This window comes from Mauremys mutica, chromosome 1 (genome assembly GCF_020497125.1).
Source record: "Mauremys mutica isolate MM-2020 ecotype Southern chromosome 1, ASM2049712v1, whole genome shotgun sequence".
Lineage (NCBI taxonomy): Eukaryota > Metazoa > Chordata > Testudines > Geoemydidae > Mauremys > Mauremys mutica.
The window spans coordinates 102031594-102050191 of record NC_059072.1 but is presented as its reverse complement, the minus strand read 5'-3'; the positions used below and the strand labels follow the sequence as shown (position 1 = coordinate 102050191).

Genomic DNA, 18598 nt, shown 5'->3' with positions numbered 1-18598 from the left:
TCATCCCAGCCAGGGCTTTGTCAAGCCTGACCTTAAAAACCTCTAAGGAAGGAGATTCCACCACCTCCCTAGGTAACCCATTCCAGTTCTTCACCACCCTACTAGTGAAAAAGTTTTTCCTAATGTCCAACCTAAACCTCCCCCTCTGCAACTTGAGACCATTACTCCTTGTTCTGTCATCTTCTACCACTGAGAACAGTCTAGATCCATCCTCTTTGGAACCCCCTTTCAGGTAGTTGAAAGCAGCTATCAAATTCCCCCTCATTCTTCTGTTCTGCAGGCTAAACAATCCCAGTTCCCTCAGCCTCTCCTCATAAGTCATGTGCTCCAGCCAGCTTCCATCCCGGTCACACCACACGATCCATTGTCTACAGCCAAGCTCTAAGATACAACCGTATTTGCTCCAATCCCTCAGACAGAGATAAACACCTACAAGATCTCTATCAAGCATTCTTAAAACTACAATACCCACCTGCTGAAGTGAAAAAACAGATTGACAGAGCCAGAAGAGTACCCAGAAGCCACCTATTACAGGACAGGCCTAAAAAAAAATAACAGAACGCCACTAGCCATCACCTACAGCCCCCAACTAAAACCTCTCCAGCGCATCATCAAAGATTTACAACCTATCCTTAAAGATGATCCCTCACTCTCACAGATCTTGGGAGACAGGCCAGTCCTCGCTTATAGACAGCCTCCCAACCTGAAGCAAATACTCACCAGCATCCGCACACCATACAACATAAACACTAACCCAGGAACCTATCCTTGCAACAAAGCCCGATGCCAGCTCTGTCCACATATCCATTCAAGTGACATCATCATAGGACCTAATCACATCAGACACGCCATCAGGGGCTCGTACACCTGCGCATCTACCAACGTGATATATGCCATCATGTGCCAGCAATGCCCCTCTGCCATGTACATTGGCCAAACCGGACAGTCTCTACGCAAAAGAATAAATGGACACAAATCTGACATCAGAAATCATAACATTCAAAAACCAGTGGGAGAACACTTCAACCTCTCTAACCACTCAGTGACAGACTTGAAGGTGGCAATTTTGCAACAAAAAAACTTCAAAAACAGACTCCAAAGAGAAACTGCTGAACTTGAATTAATATGCAAACTAGACACAATTAACTGTGGCCTAAACAGAGACTGGGAATGGTTGGGTCATTACACTAATTGAATCTATTTCCCTATGTTAAGTTCTCCTCACACCTTCTATGGGCCATCTTAATTATCACTTCAAAAAGTTTTTTTCCTCCTGCTGACGATAGCTCATCTCAATTGATTAGACTCTTCCTGTTGGTATGCATACTTCCACCTTTTCATGTTCTCTGTATGTATAAATTTCTCCTGTCTGTGTGTTCCATTCTATGCATCCGAAGAAGTGAGCTGCAGCTCACGAAAGCTCATGCTAAAATAAATTTGTTAGCCTTTAAGGTGCCACAAATACTCCTGTTCTTTTTGCTAATCTTTTTTGTTGCCCTCCGCTGTACTCTCTCCAATTTATCCACATCCTTCTTGTAGTGTGGGGCCCAAAACTGGACACAGTACTCCAAATGAGGCCTTTGTCATGTGACCTCCCCCATCAACCTTGTCAGGTGATCAAAATGCCCCACAAGGTGATCTGTTAGTTACATCCTCCCCTGGAGTTCAGACGTAGAAAACTGGCTTGTTCTGAGTGGTAGCCAACTATTTACCCATTGGGCTTCCATGTGATTAGAGGACAATAAAAATTGAACGACCCTCCATTGTTAACCCTGTGTCATTACCCCTTAGAATTTCAGTCCAGCATGGAAGTAAAGGCAACAGAGAAGGCAGACAAGCCTCATGTTCAAATTAGAGTGTGTATTATGACAGAGACATAGTCCCCAATACTAAACAGAATTTGGCTTCCTTGCACCAGTGAATTAGAAATAATTGCACTTGTCACAAATCACACAAAATGTTTGACCAGGACCAAATCAGTGATGTCTCAGTCCAAGCAAAGAACCTATCGCAAGACAATGAACCACTTACTTGCTACCAAGTAGGCTTTTCTTACTAAATATATGAAAAACCTTTGGTATGAAAGGCTGTAGCTAAGGATTTGAAATTGTTGTGTAGTGTGTCCTCTGTTATGGTCTTTGGAAGGAAGTCTCTTTCTGAAGGTATGATTACCTTTGGGGGGAGGGATGGCTCAGTGGTTTGAGCATTGGCCTGCTAAACCCAGGGTTGTGAGTTCAATCCTTGAGGGGGCCACTTAGGGATCTGGGGCAAAAATTGGTCCTGCTAGTGAAGGCAGGGGGCTGGACTTGATGACCTTTCAAGGTCCCTTCCAGTTCTAGGAGATTGGTATATCTCCAATTATTACCTTTCACTGGTGGAGCTAGTACTGCATCAACCTTAGGCTCCCAAAACTTAAGAAATTTCTTTGCGTACATATAAAACATTATAGTTTAACATTTGGTTTTAATCAGCAGTCCATCATCCTTATTTGGATCTTATAATGTCCTCAAAGGAGGAATATACAGGAAACCATCTATCAAATAATGCTTGAAAGGCATTTATTGCTTGCCTGGCTGTACTACAGGTGAGAGATAGCACAGTATTTATTCTGGCCTGAGGACCTCTCAACCAATGAGAGGTGCTGGTGCATATATCTCGACTGAAGAAGTAGCTTGCTAGATGTACACAGGAGCAGAAAGGGTTGCTTGCTTCCCAAGGCTGGCTAGCTCCCAAGTAAGTACTGTAGAAGCAACCTAGTACCACTCAGGGCTTTACTTAATAAACCAGGATCATTTTGGCCACGGGAAGGGATTTCTCACTTACCACCCTGTAATCTCATAATGGGTCAACTTTGTGCGGAGCATAATCTTCATGTGCCTTGGCGCTGTTCACAGGCTGCCTGAAGGTGCGCCTTACATTTCAGTGTGGAGCTAGACTGTGGAGAAGAGGAGTGGAGAGAGACTTTTGTTTCCCACCTCTTAGAATCTGAGCCTCCTTCCCTAGCAGAGCAAGGGAATGATCAGAAGGCACAATTCCCATTTTGCTGCTGTCTTTAATCTGAGCCCCTTTCCCTGACTGTGAGTGAGGGTTCTTGGGCTGAAACCGGACAGGCGTAATTCCCATTACACAGCAATCTGAGTGAGGGATTCAAGGGAGTGACAGGCTTCTCTGCATGGCCAGACATGTTGTAGGGTGGGAAGGGCATGGTGAACCTCCTACCTCCATGTAGGAGAAAAGCCCCAGCTAAGCTCAGTGGTTTGAGCATTGGCCTGCTAAACCCTGGGTTGTGAGTTCAATCCTTGAGGGGGCCATTTAGGGATCTGGGGCAAAAATCTGTCTGGGGATTGGTCCTGCTTTGAGCAGGGGATTGGACTAGATGACCTCCTGAGGTCCCTTCCAACCCTGATATTCTATTCTATTCTACCACTCCCTCAGATAAGAGGGTGCTGAAGGCAAAGGAGAAGGGGCTTGACTCTTGATTTTTCACCTGCTTGTTCACTAACAATACTAAATGCTGCCTCTGATGGTGATGCTTGCTTTTGCCGTTTTGGAACTTGGAGTCTCTTCGGTTTGCAAGATCATGAGGATCCCGTGCTTCATAGTGAGAGGAAGGGGAGCAGCGCAGGCACCCTGTTTCTTTTCCCAGAGAGCTGAGAACTCGCTTCTTATCTGTGGGATGGGACATTTAGAGCATTTCAGGGTTTAATCTTCCTCCTGCTTGGATCTGTTGCAGAACATAGCCCCTGAGCTGACTGGATATTGTCCTTAGACTCATTCTTTGAGTGCTCAGAAACTCCTGCTTGGGCTTTGCTGCATTGGAGTCACAGATTCTTGGCAGAACCTGACATGCCAATCTGACTTTGAGCCCCATGCCCTGGCAGTGCCAGGGTCAGCTGGTTGTGAACAGGCAGGGCATAATTTGCCACTGAAGAGCCTGTAAATGTTGCTTCACATAGGGACCACTGCTTAGATTTAGCCTGTGTCCATTTAATTTGTTTATAGTTCTTCTGTAGTTAGTAGTAGTTTTTATAGTTAGTTTAGAGTGTGTTGGGGGTCGTCCCCCCCGACTCCCCCGAGCCATGGTATGCCGCAGTCCCTGGGCTTCAAAAAGTGTGAGGTCTGCGTCAAGCACATGCCAAAAAGTGACCCACACACCGCATGTTTAAGCTGCCTAGATGAGGGTAATCAAAAGGACCATTGCAGAATCTGCTGCGAGTTTTGCCCCAGAACTTTAAAAGACAGGGAGCAGCGGCTCAAAGTTCTGCTCATGGAGGCAGCTCTGTGCCCCGACTCAGACCCGGGTTCAGGGGATCCTGTGCCCGGCACCACCTCCTTGGTGCGGAGTGCCCCAGCGCCATCATCCCGGGAACTGGTGCCAAGAAAGGACTCTGTGTGAGACCCTCAACACCGTCATGGCTCCTCCTGAGTCCATTCAGTGGGTAGGCACCAGTCTCAATCACCAGTACCTCAGAAGAAAAAGAAGTCGGAGAGGGATCGTTCTTCCCTGAACAAGTCTAAAGAGCCAATGACTGAGACCCCATATCGGACACGACCAAAACTTTATGGCAGACCCCATCCTCATTGTCCCCCAGAGCTAAGTGCAATGAAGGGCTCTATTTCATGCCATCTAGGGGCTACGATCATCTGTACTCGCACCCGCCACCTGATTCCCTTATCATGGACACTGACAATTAGTGCGAGCGGTAAGGTTACCAGGGACCCTCCCTTAAGAATAGGGAGACGAAAAGACTCAACCTTTTTGAGAGGAAGGTCTCCTCTATGGGCCGGTTGCAGCTCTGCATTTCAAATCATCAGGCCATTGTTAGCAGGTACTGCTATAATACATGCAGGGCAATGGCAAAATTTGCAGAGCTGCTGCCGCAAGACTTCTGTGTTGAATTCTAGGCGTTCATTGACGAGGGTAAGCTCATTTCCCGAGCTTCCCTGCAGGTGGTGCTGGACGGAGCTGATGCGGCCCTGGGGGTGATGGCTATAGGGGTGGCCATGAGAAGGGTTGCCTCGCTCCAGGTCTCTTGCCTCCCTTATGAGGTTCAACAGACAATGCAGGACCTTCCTTTTGAGGGTGTGACTCTGTTTTCTGAAAAGATAGATAAAAGGCTTCACAGTCTGAAGGACTCCAGAGCCACCTTCAAATCCTTGGGCCTTCACATCCCCAGCATGCAGCGGAGACACTTCAGGCCGCAAGCTCTGCCACAGTTCTTCCAACAACAGAACCAACAGGATGGTTCAAGGAGGAGGAATAGGAGTGGCAGAAAGAGGCCGCACCCGTCCTCAGGCCAGGGCTCTGGCCAATCCAAGCCACCTCTGGGCCTGATAAAGGCCTTTTGAAGGGGCAATCTAGGACGGTGTACCAGTGCAAGGACTGGATCCACCCTGCCCTATTTTTGTCCCAACTATTCCCTTTCTGCCCTGTGTCGTCCTGCATCACATCGGACAATTGGATTCTCCGCACGGTAGAGAGGGGATACTCCATTCAATTCTGTTCCCTTCCACCCCTCCCTTCCCCGTCCCTCTTCAGGGACCCCTCTCACGAACAATTCCTTGTACAGGTGCACTCGCGCCTGTCGCTAGGAGCAGCGGAAGAAGTTTCTCAGGAGCAGAAGGGCAAGGGCTTCTATTTCTGGTATTTTCTAATACCGAAAGCCAAGGGCGGGCTCAGGCCATCCTAGACTTGCGGGAGCTCAACAGATTCTTAAAGAAACTGAAGTTCCGCATGGTCTCCTTGGCTTCCATCATCCCTTCCTTGGATTCAGGGGACTGGTATGCCACCCTCTTTGAAGGACTCGTATTTTCATATTGCAATCATTTCGTCCCACAGAAGGTACCTCAGGTTTGTGGTGAACAACAACCACACTCAATTGACAGTCCTCCTGTTCGGCCTGTCAGCGGCACCTCGGGTGTTTACCAAATGCATGGCAGTTGTGGCCGCGTTCCTGCGCAGGCGGCAGGAACAGGTGTTCCCATACCTCGACGACTGTCTCATCAAGGGCCGCTCCAGGTCTCAAGTGGAGGCACAAGTCAACTTCATAAGAATGACGTTTGACAAACTGGGCCTTTTCCTCAATGTGGGGAAATTGAGCCTGTCCCTGGTTCAGCATATAGAGTTCATAGGGTGGTACTGGACTCGACACAGGCATATCTCCTGGAAGTGAGGTTTCGGGCCCTGGGCGACATCTTTCGAAGTCTCAGTTTCCCACCACCACAGCAAGGAATTGCCTGAAACTTCTAAGACACATTGCCTCTTGTACCTATGTGGTGCAACATGTCAGGCTCAGACTCTGGCCACTCCAGTCATGGCTAGCATTGGTGTATCGGGTGGCTCGGGACTGTTTGGACAGGGTCGTGACTCTACCTCACCCGGTCCTTGACTCCCTCCAGTGGTGGCTCGACCCACAGGTAGTCAGTGCAGTGGTCCCCTTCACCGGTCCTCAGCCATCCCTCTCGCTAGTGATGGATGTGTCAGCTTTGGGCTGGGGAGCACATCTGGGAGACCTCAGGACACAAGGCCTCTGGTCTCAGGAGGAACTTGCTCTCCACATCAATGTCAGCTGAGTGTGGTGTGCCTGGGATGCCAGACTTTCCGAGCCCACTTGAGAGGGAGATGTATATCAGTCATGACAGACAACACCATGGCGATGTTCTATATCAACAAATGGGGTGCACGCTCCTCTCCCCTGGGCCAGGAAGCCCTAATGTTGTGGGACTTCTGCGTAGAGCATTCAATACACTTGCAAGCATTGTACCTCTCCGGGTACCATTGTACCTCTCAGCAGGTTGTTCCACAGCTATGAGTGGTCCTTACGCCCGGACGTCACAAAGTCAATCTTCCAACGGTGGGGCTTTCCCCAGATAGACCTGTTCACCACGCGATGCAACAGGAATCACCAGCAGTTTTTCTCCTTCCTGAATCACAGCCCGGGCTCCATCGCGGACGTGTTCCTCCTTTGATGGGGAGGCCGTCTCCTCTACATGTTCCCGCCCTTCCCTCTCATTCACAAGGTGCTCCTCAAGATATGGAGGGAAGAGGCTTCAGTGATATTGATAGCTCCAGCCTGGCCCAGCCAACACTGTGTACATGTCTCTCCTGGAAATATCTGTGGAAGCCCCAGTCACCTTGCTGCTCCTCCTGAATTTAGTAATTCAGGATCCATGGCTATCTTCAGCACCCGAACCTTAAGTCGTTGCACTCCATGGCATGGAAGCTCCATGGCTAGACCCCATTGAGCTCTCTTGCTCAGACCCAGTTAGACAAGTCCTCCTTGGCAGTAGGAAACCCTCCACCAGGGCTACCACCTACCTTGCCAAGTGGAAGAGATTCTCAATCTGGTCGGTGCAGCATCATTCATCCTCGACGCTCGCCTCTATACCACTCATACTGGACTACCTTCTCCACTTCAGGCAGCAGGGACTGTCCATGTCATCAATAAGGGTTCACTTGGCCGCAATCTCTGTCTTCCATCCAGGCGCAGAGGGCTGGTCGGTCTTTGCCAACCCTAAGATCAGCCGTTTCCTGAAAGGTCTCAACAGGCTATATCCGCATATCTGACAGCTGGTCCCAGCCTGGGACCTCAATCTGATCCTTTCCAGACTGACGGGGGCCACCCTTCGAACCACTGGCGACATGCCCCCTGCTCTATCTCCTCGTACAAGGTGGCATTTCTGGTAGCGATAACCTCAGCCAAGAGGGTGTCTGAGCTCAAGGCCCTAACATTGGAGCCTCCTTATACCGTGTTCTATAAGGACAAGGTTCAGCTCAGGCCATATCCAGCTTTCCTCCCGAAGGTTGTTTCCCAATTTCACATCAACCAGGACATCTTCCTCCTTGTGTTCTATTCTAAGCTGCACTGAAGTGGCAGGGAACAGAGGCTTCACTCATTGGATGTCCACAAAGCGCTAGCCTTCTACATCGAGAGAATGGAACCATTCCGGAAGTCCATTCAACTGTTTGTGGCTATGGCAGACAGGATGAAAGATCTTCCAGTCTCCTCCCAACGAATTTTGTCATGGATCACATCCTGCATCTGGGAGTGCTCCTCCGCTCACGGCGTACTCCACCAGGGTGCAGGCTTCTTCATCAGCGTTCCGGGTGCAAGTTCCCACCCAGGAAGTATGCAGAGCAGCGATGTGGTCCTCCATACATACTTTCACTGCGCATTATGTGATTAGCCAGCAGGCCAGAGATGATGCTGCCTTTGGAAGAGCATTGCTCCAATCAGTGCATAACTCCAACCTTGCCTCCGGAATTTAGGCTTGGGAGTCACCTGATTGGAATGGACATGAACAAGCACTCGAAGAAGAAAAAACAGTTTATCACCCTCTTGTAACAGTTGTTCTTCGATATGTGTTGTTCATGTCCATTCCAATACCCACTCTTCTACCCCTCTGTCGGAGTAGCCGGCAAGAAGGAACTGAGGGGATGGCGGGTCGACAGCGCTCTATATTGAGCGCTATGAAGGAGTGACCCCAGGGAGCACCCAGGCCGACCCAATGGATGCTGCTATGGGAAGAATCTTCCTGCTGCCGTGCACATGCGCACGTACACACCTGATTGGAATGGACATGAACAACACATCATGAAGAACAACAGTTACGAGAAGGTGAGTAACCATTTTTTCATTGTTAGCACATTTAGCCCAAAACAACTGTAGTGAACTTTCAGTAGTTTGGCTTATTTCACTTCTTAATATAACTGGAGACAACCTTTCCTATATGAGGTACTCTTTTCTTCCAAAAAGGAACTTAACACTAATTTAAGTTTAAAAAAAAAATTGTGGCTAAAGGACTCTAGCAAACCTTGTCAAGTTTGAAGTTCATTATAATTTTACTGTGTATGGAAATTCTTCCAAGGCAAAAGCTCTGTAAAGCAGAGAATTTCAGTCTTCCTTTCTCATGTGACTTGATTATGTCTATATAAAGTGACTTGACAGCAATGCATGAAGCTAGATATTATTCTTAGTTGTTTAGTTCTCCAAGAGCTGTTGCTAGTGAGAATTGTTTTGCCTATTTATGATTCCAATACAAATAAAGAGAGACTTGGAAGGCCATCAACAGGAAGCTATCAAGATTTTCTGTGTATCCAATACACTTGTGCAAAAAAACTCACATTTGACTAAGGAAAAGCTATCTTTCTGAGATACTAGTCTCATCTACTGCACCAAAAAAAAATTTGTTTGTTTTTAGTGGAGAATTATGAGGAACATTTTTGCTTAGTGTTTTCAACCTCTGAGGAGTGTACTAAGCATTTTTTCTTGTTTTTTGGCACAATAGAAATTCTGCAGTAAGAATAATTCTAGCCTTTTTTTGCTATCCATTAATTTCTGTTAGAATCTGATAAACCCTACTCACATGGGAGAACAGTATTTGTGATTCCAGGAACCACCTAAACAGCTCTCCTAGGGCCAAATCCTGTGAGTATCAAGGCACCCTCAAATCCCAGTGATGTGGTGATTTAACACTGAACGCTCTCAAAACAATGAGTAAACCTGGGATAGTCAAAGGCTGATATGGTGTCTTGCTAAAGATTTTGATGGATTTGGGAAAAGAAAAACTTGCTATTACCTGAGAGATAGCCAAGACATTTTTCATGGTTGAATAAAGCGATATTTTGGTTTGGTCAAGGCAAATGACATTTTGCCATTCCTTCTTTCTCTTTCCTTGTAAACCTCTTTCAACCTCCCCTTCCTATTTTTTCCACAAAGAGTGAGGAAAAGATTTCCTCCTTTTTCTCTCTCTCTCTCTCTCCACTCTTTTTTCCTCCTCCAGAGGATATCTTGATTGGTTGGCCAGAAAATAAAAACAGGTGTTTGTTGTTACTGATGTATTCTTTTAAATTATATTATGCTATCCCAGTATATAAAAACCCACTCTGAGCATTTTTACTGACTAAGTGTTGGCAGTTCTGTCTGTATGCAGAGGCTGGAGGGAGATCTGGAGTAGATTATCAGATGTAACTTTTTAGAAATAAATAGAAGGGCATACATTAGTAACAATTAATACAAGGGAAAATATGGGCTTCTCCGTGGCATATCATAAACAAACTAAATAAAATGCATTTTTTAAAAGGTACAAGAAGACCAAGTGAGAGCATATGCTAACTAATCTGGCCCTTAGGACCCCACATATGCCTCTGGCATACCACAAAATGAGGCATCCAAGCCCATTGTCGTGACCCTCTTTGGGAGTGGCCGTGGCAGGGGATCCCTCTCCTCTTCTAGCAAGGGAGGGGAAACTGCATGATCTCCCTTTCCTCCACATAGGAGCACAGCAGGACCCTCTGTCTCTGGGGGCAGCAGATCTACCCCATAGTACAGCTGTTGGGGTATAACTGCTTCAGTGGATCTTGGGACTTAATATCACATTGAAATGAAAAGGGCAGTTCTAATCTCTAAGAACTATTATTTCATGTTGTCTGCAGACTCAGGCAGTCATCACTGTATCAAATATACTCAGGTGGACAATTATTTTATTTAGGGTTTTGCAGTGCACTGTTGGAAATGACTTACACAGGGTGTAATGCAGAGGAGAACTAGACCTTGAGACCAAGAGCCAAGACCCAATGAAGTATATAGACAAATGGCTTTTTTGTCAGGCCCCTAGTGTTTAAGACCTAAAGTGTCCAAGTTTGAAACGATCTCAGTGGACATCACCCATAACATTTGAATCATTATGTTCTTATAAGCTTTCAGAGCTGACTTGCCTCACTGAGGCCTGTGAAAGTAAAAAAGAAACCCTTGTGGTTTCTTTGACTACTTTGATGTTCTATGTACTGGTTCAGTCATGTAGATGAAATATCTTAGTCAGCTCTGCTCAAATTGTAACTCATCCATGTTACCATGAAGAACATGGGAAAGTTCTGTAATATTTTTGACTATTATGTGACCCTCTGGATGGTTGATGGTTAATGTGTTGCTTCCTAAGGATAAGTGAGGGTTATTTCTGTCTTAAGTGGTTTTGCAGATCTGCAGGAATCAAAGTCAGTGGTGTTAACCTAATAACCAATGTTTGACAATATAAATGTCAAGGCCTTTGAGGTTTTGTCCCTGTCCAAGTGGGGCACAACATCTGCTAGCTTAGAAGAGGGGAAGAGTCCTCCAGGCTGAAAACCTTAAACCAGTGATACTCAGACTGAGGCTTGGAAGCCGCAAGTGGTTCTTTAATGTGTCTCCTGTGTCTCTTTGCAGCGCATGATATTAAAACACTGTGATTTAATTATTAACCAATGTAAGTTATTAACCAGTCAGGATGCTTTTTCTATATTATTCACCAACTGTAGAATACTTGGTCAGTCATTTTGCTGTGAGAATAATACAGTACAAGCTTTTTTATCCAGCATTTTGAGGGAATGAGGGGGGTGGGTTTGCCGGTAAGTGAAAAATTCCGGTTAACTAAGAGGGAAGGAGTTTGGGTACAGGAGGGGGTGCAGGGTTGGGGCAGGTGAGGGGGTGTGGGGCGTGGGCTCTGGGAGGGAGTCTGTGAGAGGAGGCTTGTGGCAGGGGGTTGGGGCGTGGGAGGGGGCTTGGGGTGCCAGATCCACGGGGTGCTCACCTCAGGAGGCTCCCTGCAAGTGGCACCTTGTCCCTGCTGCTCCTAGGCAGAGGCGTGGCAGGTGGCTCTGTGTGCTGCCTCCGCACGCTGCCCCCGCTGCAAGCGCTGGCTCTGCAGCTCCCATTGCCCAGGAACCAATTTCAATTGATTTCAATTACGACAGAGAATACAAAGTGTACAGTGCTCACTTTATATTATTTTTATTACAAATATTTGCACTGTAAAAATGATGAACAAAAGAAATAGTATTTTTCAATTCACCTCATACAATATAGAAGTGCAATCTCTTTATCATGAAAGTATAACTTACAAATGTAGATTTTTTTTTTGTTTTTTACATAACTGCACTCAAAAACAGAACAATGTAAAACTTTAGAGCCTACAGGTCCACTCAGTCCTACTTCTTGTTCAGCCAATCGCTAAGACAAACAAGTTTGTTTACATTTACGGAAGATACTGCTGCCTGCTTCTTATTTACACTGTCACCTGAACGTGAGAACAGGCGTTCACATGGCACTTTTGTAGCTGGCATTGCAAGGTATTTATGTGCCAGACATGCAAAACATTTGTATGCCCCTCCATGCTTTGGACACCATTCCAGAGGACATGCTTCCATGCTGATGATGCTCATTAAAAAATTGCATTAATTAAATTTGTGACTGAATTCTTTGGGGGAGAATTATGTCCCCTGCTCTGTTTTACCCACTTTCTTCCATATATTTCATGTTATAGCAGTCTTGGATGATGACACAGCACATGTTCATTTTAAGAACACTTTCACTGCAGATTTGACAAAAAGCAAAAAGGTACCAATGTGAAATTTCTAAAGATAGCCAGAGCACTCGACCCAAGGTTTAAAAATCTGAAGTGCCTTCCAAAATCTGAGAGGGATGAGGTGTAAAGCCTGCTTTGAGAAGTCTTAAAAGAGCAACACTCCAATGTGGAAACTATTGAACCTGAACCACCAAAAAAGAAAATCAACCTTCTGCTGGTGGCATCTGACTCAGATGATGAAAGTGAACATGTGTCGGTCCGCACTGCTTTGGATAGTTACCGAGCAGAACCCCTCATTAGCATGGACATATGTCCTTTGGAATGGTGGTTGAAGCATGAAGGGACATATGAATCTTCACTGCTTCTGGCACATAAATATCTTGCAACACCGGGTACAGTGCCATGGAAACACCTGTTCTCACTTTCAGGTGACATTGTAAACAATAAACCAGCAGCATTGTCTCCTGCAAATGTAAACAAACTTGTTTGCCTGAGTGACTGACTGAACAAGAAGTAGGACTGAGTTGACTTGTAGGCTCTAAAGCTTTACATTGTTTTATTTTTGAGTACAGTTTTTTTTGTACATAATTCTACATTTGTAAGTTCAACTTTCATGATATAGAGATTGTATGACAATACTTGTATGAGGTGAATTGAAAAATACCATTTCTTTTGTTTTTTTATAGCACAAATATTTGTAATAAAAAATAAATATAAAGTGAGTACTGTACATTTTGTGTTGTGTTGTAATTGAAATCAATATATTAGAAAATGTAGAAAATATCCAAAATATTTACATAAATGGTATTCTATTATTGTTTAAGTGTAATTAATCATGTGACAGCCCTACTTGTATGTTATCAGTAGAGTTGTTAGTTGGCTATTCTAATTATAAAGTAATTGTTTCCTTTATTGATACCTGTCAGCCACTTTGAAGTCTGCTGAATTCTATAGCTAGAACTCAGGACAGAATTTGGTCTGCAGAATCTATATTCTTGGTGATAAATGGTCCAGAAAGAACAAAGCTTGATATTTTTTTCAAATCCCAGATTGATTTAGTAGTGCTGGTAGCTGGGGAAACCATATTTTTGTATATAAACTGAGCAAATTTGATCTGGAGTCCTTGACTCCAGTGAATACGGAAATACAGCCCATAATGTCACTTTTATTCTTTTTTTATTGTTGAACAATACTTTCTGATTGATCTATACTAATCAGCTGGGTTTCTGGCTTTGGAAGTTTAGGGGTGGAAATAAATTGTCTCTAAAATACAGCAGAGGTAGGTATGATAGTGTTCTTTGGTACTGTGGAATTCCGACAACTCAGGCTATGCAGATGCTTTTAATGCATTTGGAACTTGGTCAGTATATCTGTGGAAATCGTATGGCCTGCCTTTTACGCTCTGTATGGAAATTATTTGGTTTTGTGAGGGAGTTGAAAATTTCAAATTTTCATCTAACAAGAAGAGGATATAATAATATTGAGTGTTCTACAGTTAGACCAATTTTTAGTATATTTGACTCAAATTTTATATTGGGCTATAGGTATTTGTCTCTCTCTTTGGGGTGTGTGTTCTTTTTTGAGGTTTCATTTTTTCCATTCTTTTACATAGTTTGTTTTGATGGGGAGCCTTATCCCAATGAAAGTTGCTTGTTGACTCTTCAAAGGAAATAGTGGGCTCATCTTGTTCATAGCTTGTGTAAGGGATGATTTGGCTCTAGACAAATACTCGCTATGATAGCAGCTCAAAATGGTAAACCGGTGCTACCAAATGTGAAGGCAAAAGAAAAATCTCTTACAGAGAGGCTTAGGCTGATGGGCTTTTAAAAGGCTTAAATATGCAGCTTTCTAAAAGAGACCAGTCAAAAGAAATCAAACAAATATTCATTTTAGAATGCCTCAATTCACTGTTAAATAAAATGTTTCTAGAACTAGTTTATATATAATTACAAAATATCATAAACAATTTATTTCACCTTGGTTGTGTTGTGTTAACTTTCCTTGTAGTTTAGGTAATTTTTGATTAATTTTACCTTTTAAGTTAAAACTGGGAGGAAGGGAGGGAGGGGGAAACAATGATACCCAAGACTTTTTATTTTACCAATAATAAAAAAGTTTAAAATTTTCTAAACAAACATTAAAAATTAAAAGTAGTGTCATTCACCCTTTATAGATGAAGCAACCCTTAATCAGGTCCCAGTTCGCTTGTACCTACAAGGATGACCTGATGACTGAGAAGAAGGGTCAGCACTTCTTCAGTAGGAGCCAAATCCCGACTTGCATACATCCAGCACCAAAACAAATGCTTTCTCTCTGTTTAGAAGCTGAGACTTTTGCAGGTAAACTGAATTATGTTTGAGTGAATGAGAAATTTTTATTCCTGATTTTTCAGGACTTATACCTGTTGATTTTTATCAAATAGACTACTACAACAATCTTTATTAAAAGTCAAATGTAAAGGATTTGTTTCAAGGAAAAACAAAACTGAGGGTTTAATAGCTTTGCACAAGTTACAATCAGTAAAAACTGATCTAAAATATTTTTTAGTCTATGCTATGTGAGATAAGTGCTTTGAAATTAGCAGTATAGATTGTAAATGATTTATTATTTACTGCCTTCATAATCCCCAAATAAATTTTAATCATCAGTATGTCAGGTTTCTTTTTACCTATTTTACGGAGATGACATAGTGCTTGAGGGAAATTTATGTATTGAATGGGAAAATTATGACTAATTGTTAATTTTACTTTTTAAACAAGAACACATTACAAGATGTGTATTATATAAATTACTGTTAGGACATAAGTATATTCATCCTTTGCAACATTTTGACCTTTGTATATAAACTTATTTCCTGAAGTTGTTGGTTACATTTATGCATGCATTTTAAAATTTAATGGTGAAGTGTCTATGTTTAGGTGTGTTTATAGTTGTTGGCTAGCTGATAGCCAGTCAAATTATTATTATTCATTTTATTTAAGAAAGCACTCTCTTTCTAAAATACATGACCTTTATGCCATTTAAATCCTAGGACTATCCTGGCTAACTACTTTAGGAGTAATAACTTTTTTTTTCTTCCTAAAATATTTTATTCTCTTACACAATAGAAGGTGTAAAGTCACCTCCTGAAAGACCAGCACTTGGAACCAGTTCTGAAAATGTTCTTCAGAATGGAAGTAAAAGTGAAAAAGCAAAAAGTTGTCAGCCAAGAAACAAGAGCTCAAAGAGGAAACACATGGCTCTGAATAGTGAGAAAGTCATCTGCAATAATGAAAATGAACCATCTCAGTACACAAATATTAAGAAACCCAAGATATCAAACATACTACAGGAGAAATTGGACAGCAGACTAGATGGAGCAGCAAAAAGCAACAAGGCTACAGCCAAGAATAAATTGATTGCTGGTCAGAGAAAGTTAACTGACTTTTTTAGACTATGAATCTTATTTTTATTTTGATGTATATAGTAAATTTACTATTCCATAATAAACATTGTACATTTTGAAAGAACAAGATAACAGGTGCATTAACACATTTTGGCTTCATAGTGTCCAAATATATGATGTTAAAGTAGGTTACATATATTCTTCATTAGACTATAGTGACAAGTCTTGATTTGTAGAATTGTCAGTTTCAGTAACAATACATCATAACTATTACAACTAGGTTATCTAGTGAAAATGTCAATCATGTTTCCCTCTATTTTGAAATACAGATAGTAGTATTTAGATGTACATATATAGCAATACCAAAAGCACAGTAACTTCAAGTTTCATTAAATTGGCAACCAATGCTTCTTTAGAGAGGAGGCCAACAGTTTTCAAACTTGCCAACAAGGTCGATAGACTCTTCCCAACATACACCTGAGCACTGAAGAAAAAAATCATTTTACTCTTTTTATATTCTAAGTTGAAATATTTTTTCTGTGGAAAAATACACACATACTTACTGTCAAAATCTCTCCTTCCTATAGGAAATTTAGCTGAGTTTTCTTCATCCCCGGTCTCTCGCCTTTCCTGTATTGATTCAATAGTCTGAATTTCAGTGTCAGCTGGAAAAGCCATAGATCCTTTCAATGCAAGATAAGGTAGCTGTTTTATACCTAGGTTCAGTGGCGAACCATGGCTTATGAAATTGTGTTTGGAACCTATATTCTGAAGTAAGGAAAAAAGATTTAAACAAAGGCATTATAACAGTCATTTAAAAGACATACAATGCCACACATTGGGACTTTGGCTAAGAAACCTTAAAATCAAAGTGCATGTTAGAATAAGGTGGATGATCAGCTTAATTTCAATTTAGTTATTCAGTGGGATTGAAACCATCTTGGTATGTATGGCTAATCCAGTTGACATTCTAAGATATATTTTTAGTACAGAATGGGCAAAATTTTCAAACAGTGATAAAAAAGTAGACTGATATTTTCTTACAGGTTCTGACCACCTGGAATCCTGGTAAAAATCAAGTCATTTGTTTAGTTTCCCAAACTCAGATTTAGGTGACTAATATTAGATACCTATATTTGAAAACTTAGCATTCAATAATTGCATGATCTTGTAACTGAAACCATCCACCACAACATTCTTTTAAATTGTAAGCTTTTAACCCTTTTAAAAGGACTATAAATTGAGCTTTTATTCATGTTTTAGTGTTCAATAAAAAATGGAAACTCACTAAGAATTTTGGGTTTCTGTCTTCCTCTTCATCCAGAAAGCTGCTGTCCTCCATCTTGTAGTGCTCAAGAGTAGGTGTAGTCTCTGTCTTCTCTGTTTTACCTCCATTCCAAAGAGCTTTTCCTATATTGAGCGCATTTAGTATCATATCATCATCTTCTACCTTTCGCATAGACTTCGAAACTGAAAGTAAAAAACCTTGAGAAAAGAGAGAGAAGATTAGTATTAACATATAGGATGAAATATGCATTCTTAGATGTTTAATGTTTGCATAGAAGTTAAGCAGCTTTCAGATATATTTAAGAAAGGTGTCCCTTGTAAATTAATGTGTTCTCCAATCATGTCTACCTTTATATATTTTACAGATTGAATAGAAGCCACTTCAGTTGCTTATGAGTTCACCCTGTATAAATGACTCATTATAAAGAGGCTAACCTTTTGAATAGTACTTGTAATGCCATATATTGGTTAGAACTACTTAAGTATGGGTATTTTTTACCATGGATTATTAGCTCCTTTGTAGACTTTTAGAACAGTACAGATTAGTAGTTCCTTTCAATGGATCAGTTTTAGCAAAATTCACAGGATACCATAATCTCTACACATGCTCTTTTTAAATTAGGCTTTACTTTTCACTTAAGGCAGTTTTAGAAAAGAACTATTACACATGTAAGAAGGAGGGTCAGCAAAGTAATTTATTTTGTTTTAAACCCTGGTCTTTATTTTAAAGAGGAATTGATTTTCAAATCTTTTTAAGAAACAAGTTGAAAAAAACTTTGAAGGTAGCAATGGTTTAAAATACTACCATTGCCTTAATACAGGCAAAGCTGAATCCTTTAACTTGTGTCCAGTAAATTGTGTACCTTTTTATCTGAAGATATAGCTGGCAATCCTCACTCATTGCTGATGCATGTACTTGTCAGAGTTTGGAGGCAGTTTCCCATCTGAAAGGATCAGTGCCGCAAACACCAATAGGTCGGTACCCAGATCATAATTTCAGATGTTGCTCCCTCTCCCACTCTGAATAGAAACTTCAATTTTTGCCTCAAAGAATCTTCCAGATTTAATGTCCTATTATCCCCTCCTCTGTTTAGAAACACGATAAAGGTGTATGGAAGGAAATTTCTGTGGCGATTCCTCCACATTTTGCTGTTTGAGAGGCAGCATTTGTCCCCCCATGGGGAAAGTGTATGGGGGCCTGCCCAGATCTAGCAGATCCCTAAGGGATCTATTTGATGCCAGGGTCATCTGCATAGTAACCGTTACCTCTGCACTAGTTCTGACTTCCGTTTATCCACCCTGTGAGGATCTGTGGGTCCTGAACCCGGGCCCGTAGGCCACTGCTGCATCCCCAACACCACTGGATGGCTATAGTAATGACAGGAGAATTGGGAGCCCTAAGGCCTTGCACTCCATCAAACAGAGTCCCTTATTGGGCTGGTTACACTATTTAAGCTAGAAAGAGAAACAGGAAGTTGTCTGTGCAACAAGATGGATTCTGGGTTACTGCTGCTACAGACCCTCTTGTTCAATATCTGACTTTCAGTCTCATCTCCAGTTCCTGACTTCAACCTTGCCCTGTACCTG

The 18598-nt window shown here is 42.5% G+C and overlaps 2 protein-coding genes across 4 annotated transcripts in view; one reads left to right on the top strand and one right to left on the bottom strand.

Annotated features, from left to right (window-relative positions):
* LOC123349886 (PARP1 binding protein) overlaps positions 1-17018 on the top strand; it is a 116143-nt gene extending 99125 nt beyond the window's left edge. For all 3 annotated transcript variants that reach the window (XM_044988159.1, XM_044988164.1, XM_044988173.1), the window contains 2 exons: positions 14513-14678; positions 15447-17018. In XM_044988159.1, coding sequence (XP_044844094.1) covers positions 14513-14678; positions 15447-15778 — 498 coding nt within the window. In that variant the 3' untranslated portion in view covers positions 15779-17018. The remainder of the gene's footprint in view (positions 1-14512; positions 14679-15446) is intronic.
* PMCH (pro-melanin concentrating hormone) lies at positions 16137-17261 on the bottom strand. Its single transcript, XM_044980187.1, has 3 exons — positions 17013-17261; positions 16288-16492; positions 16137-16201 (listed from the first exon to the last, which is right to left on the bottom strand). The coding sequence occupies exons 1-3, from the start codon at positions 17259-17261 to the stop codon at positions 16137-16139; spliced, it is 519 nt and encodes a 172-aa protein (XP_044836122.1).
* Positions 17262-18598: the final 1337 nt, after the last annotated feature.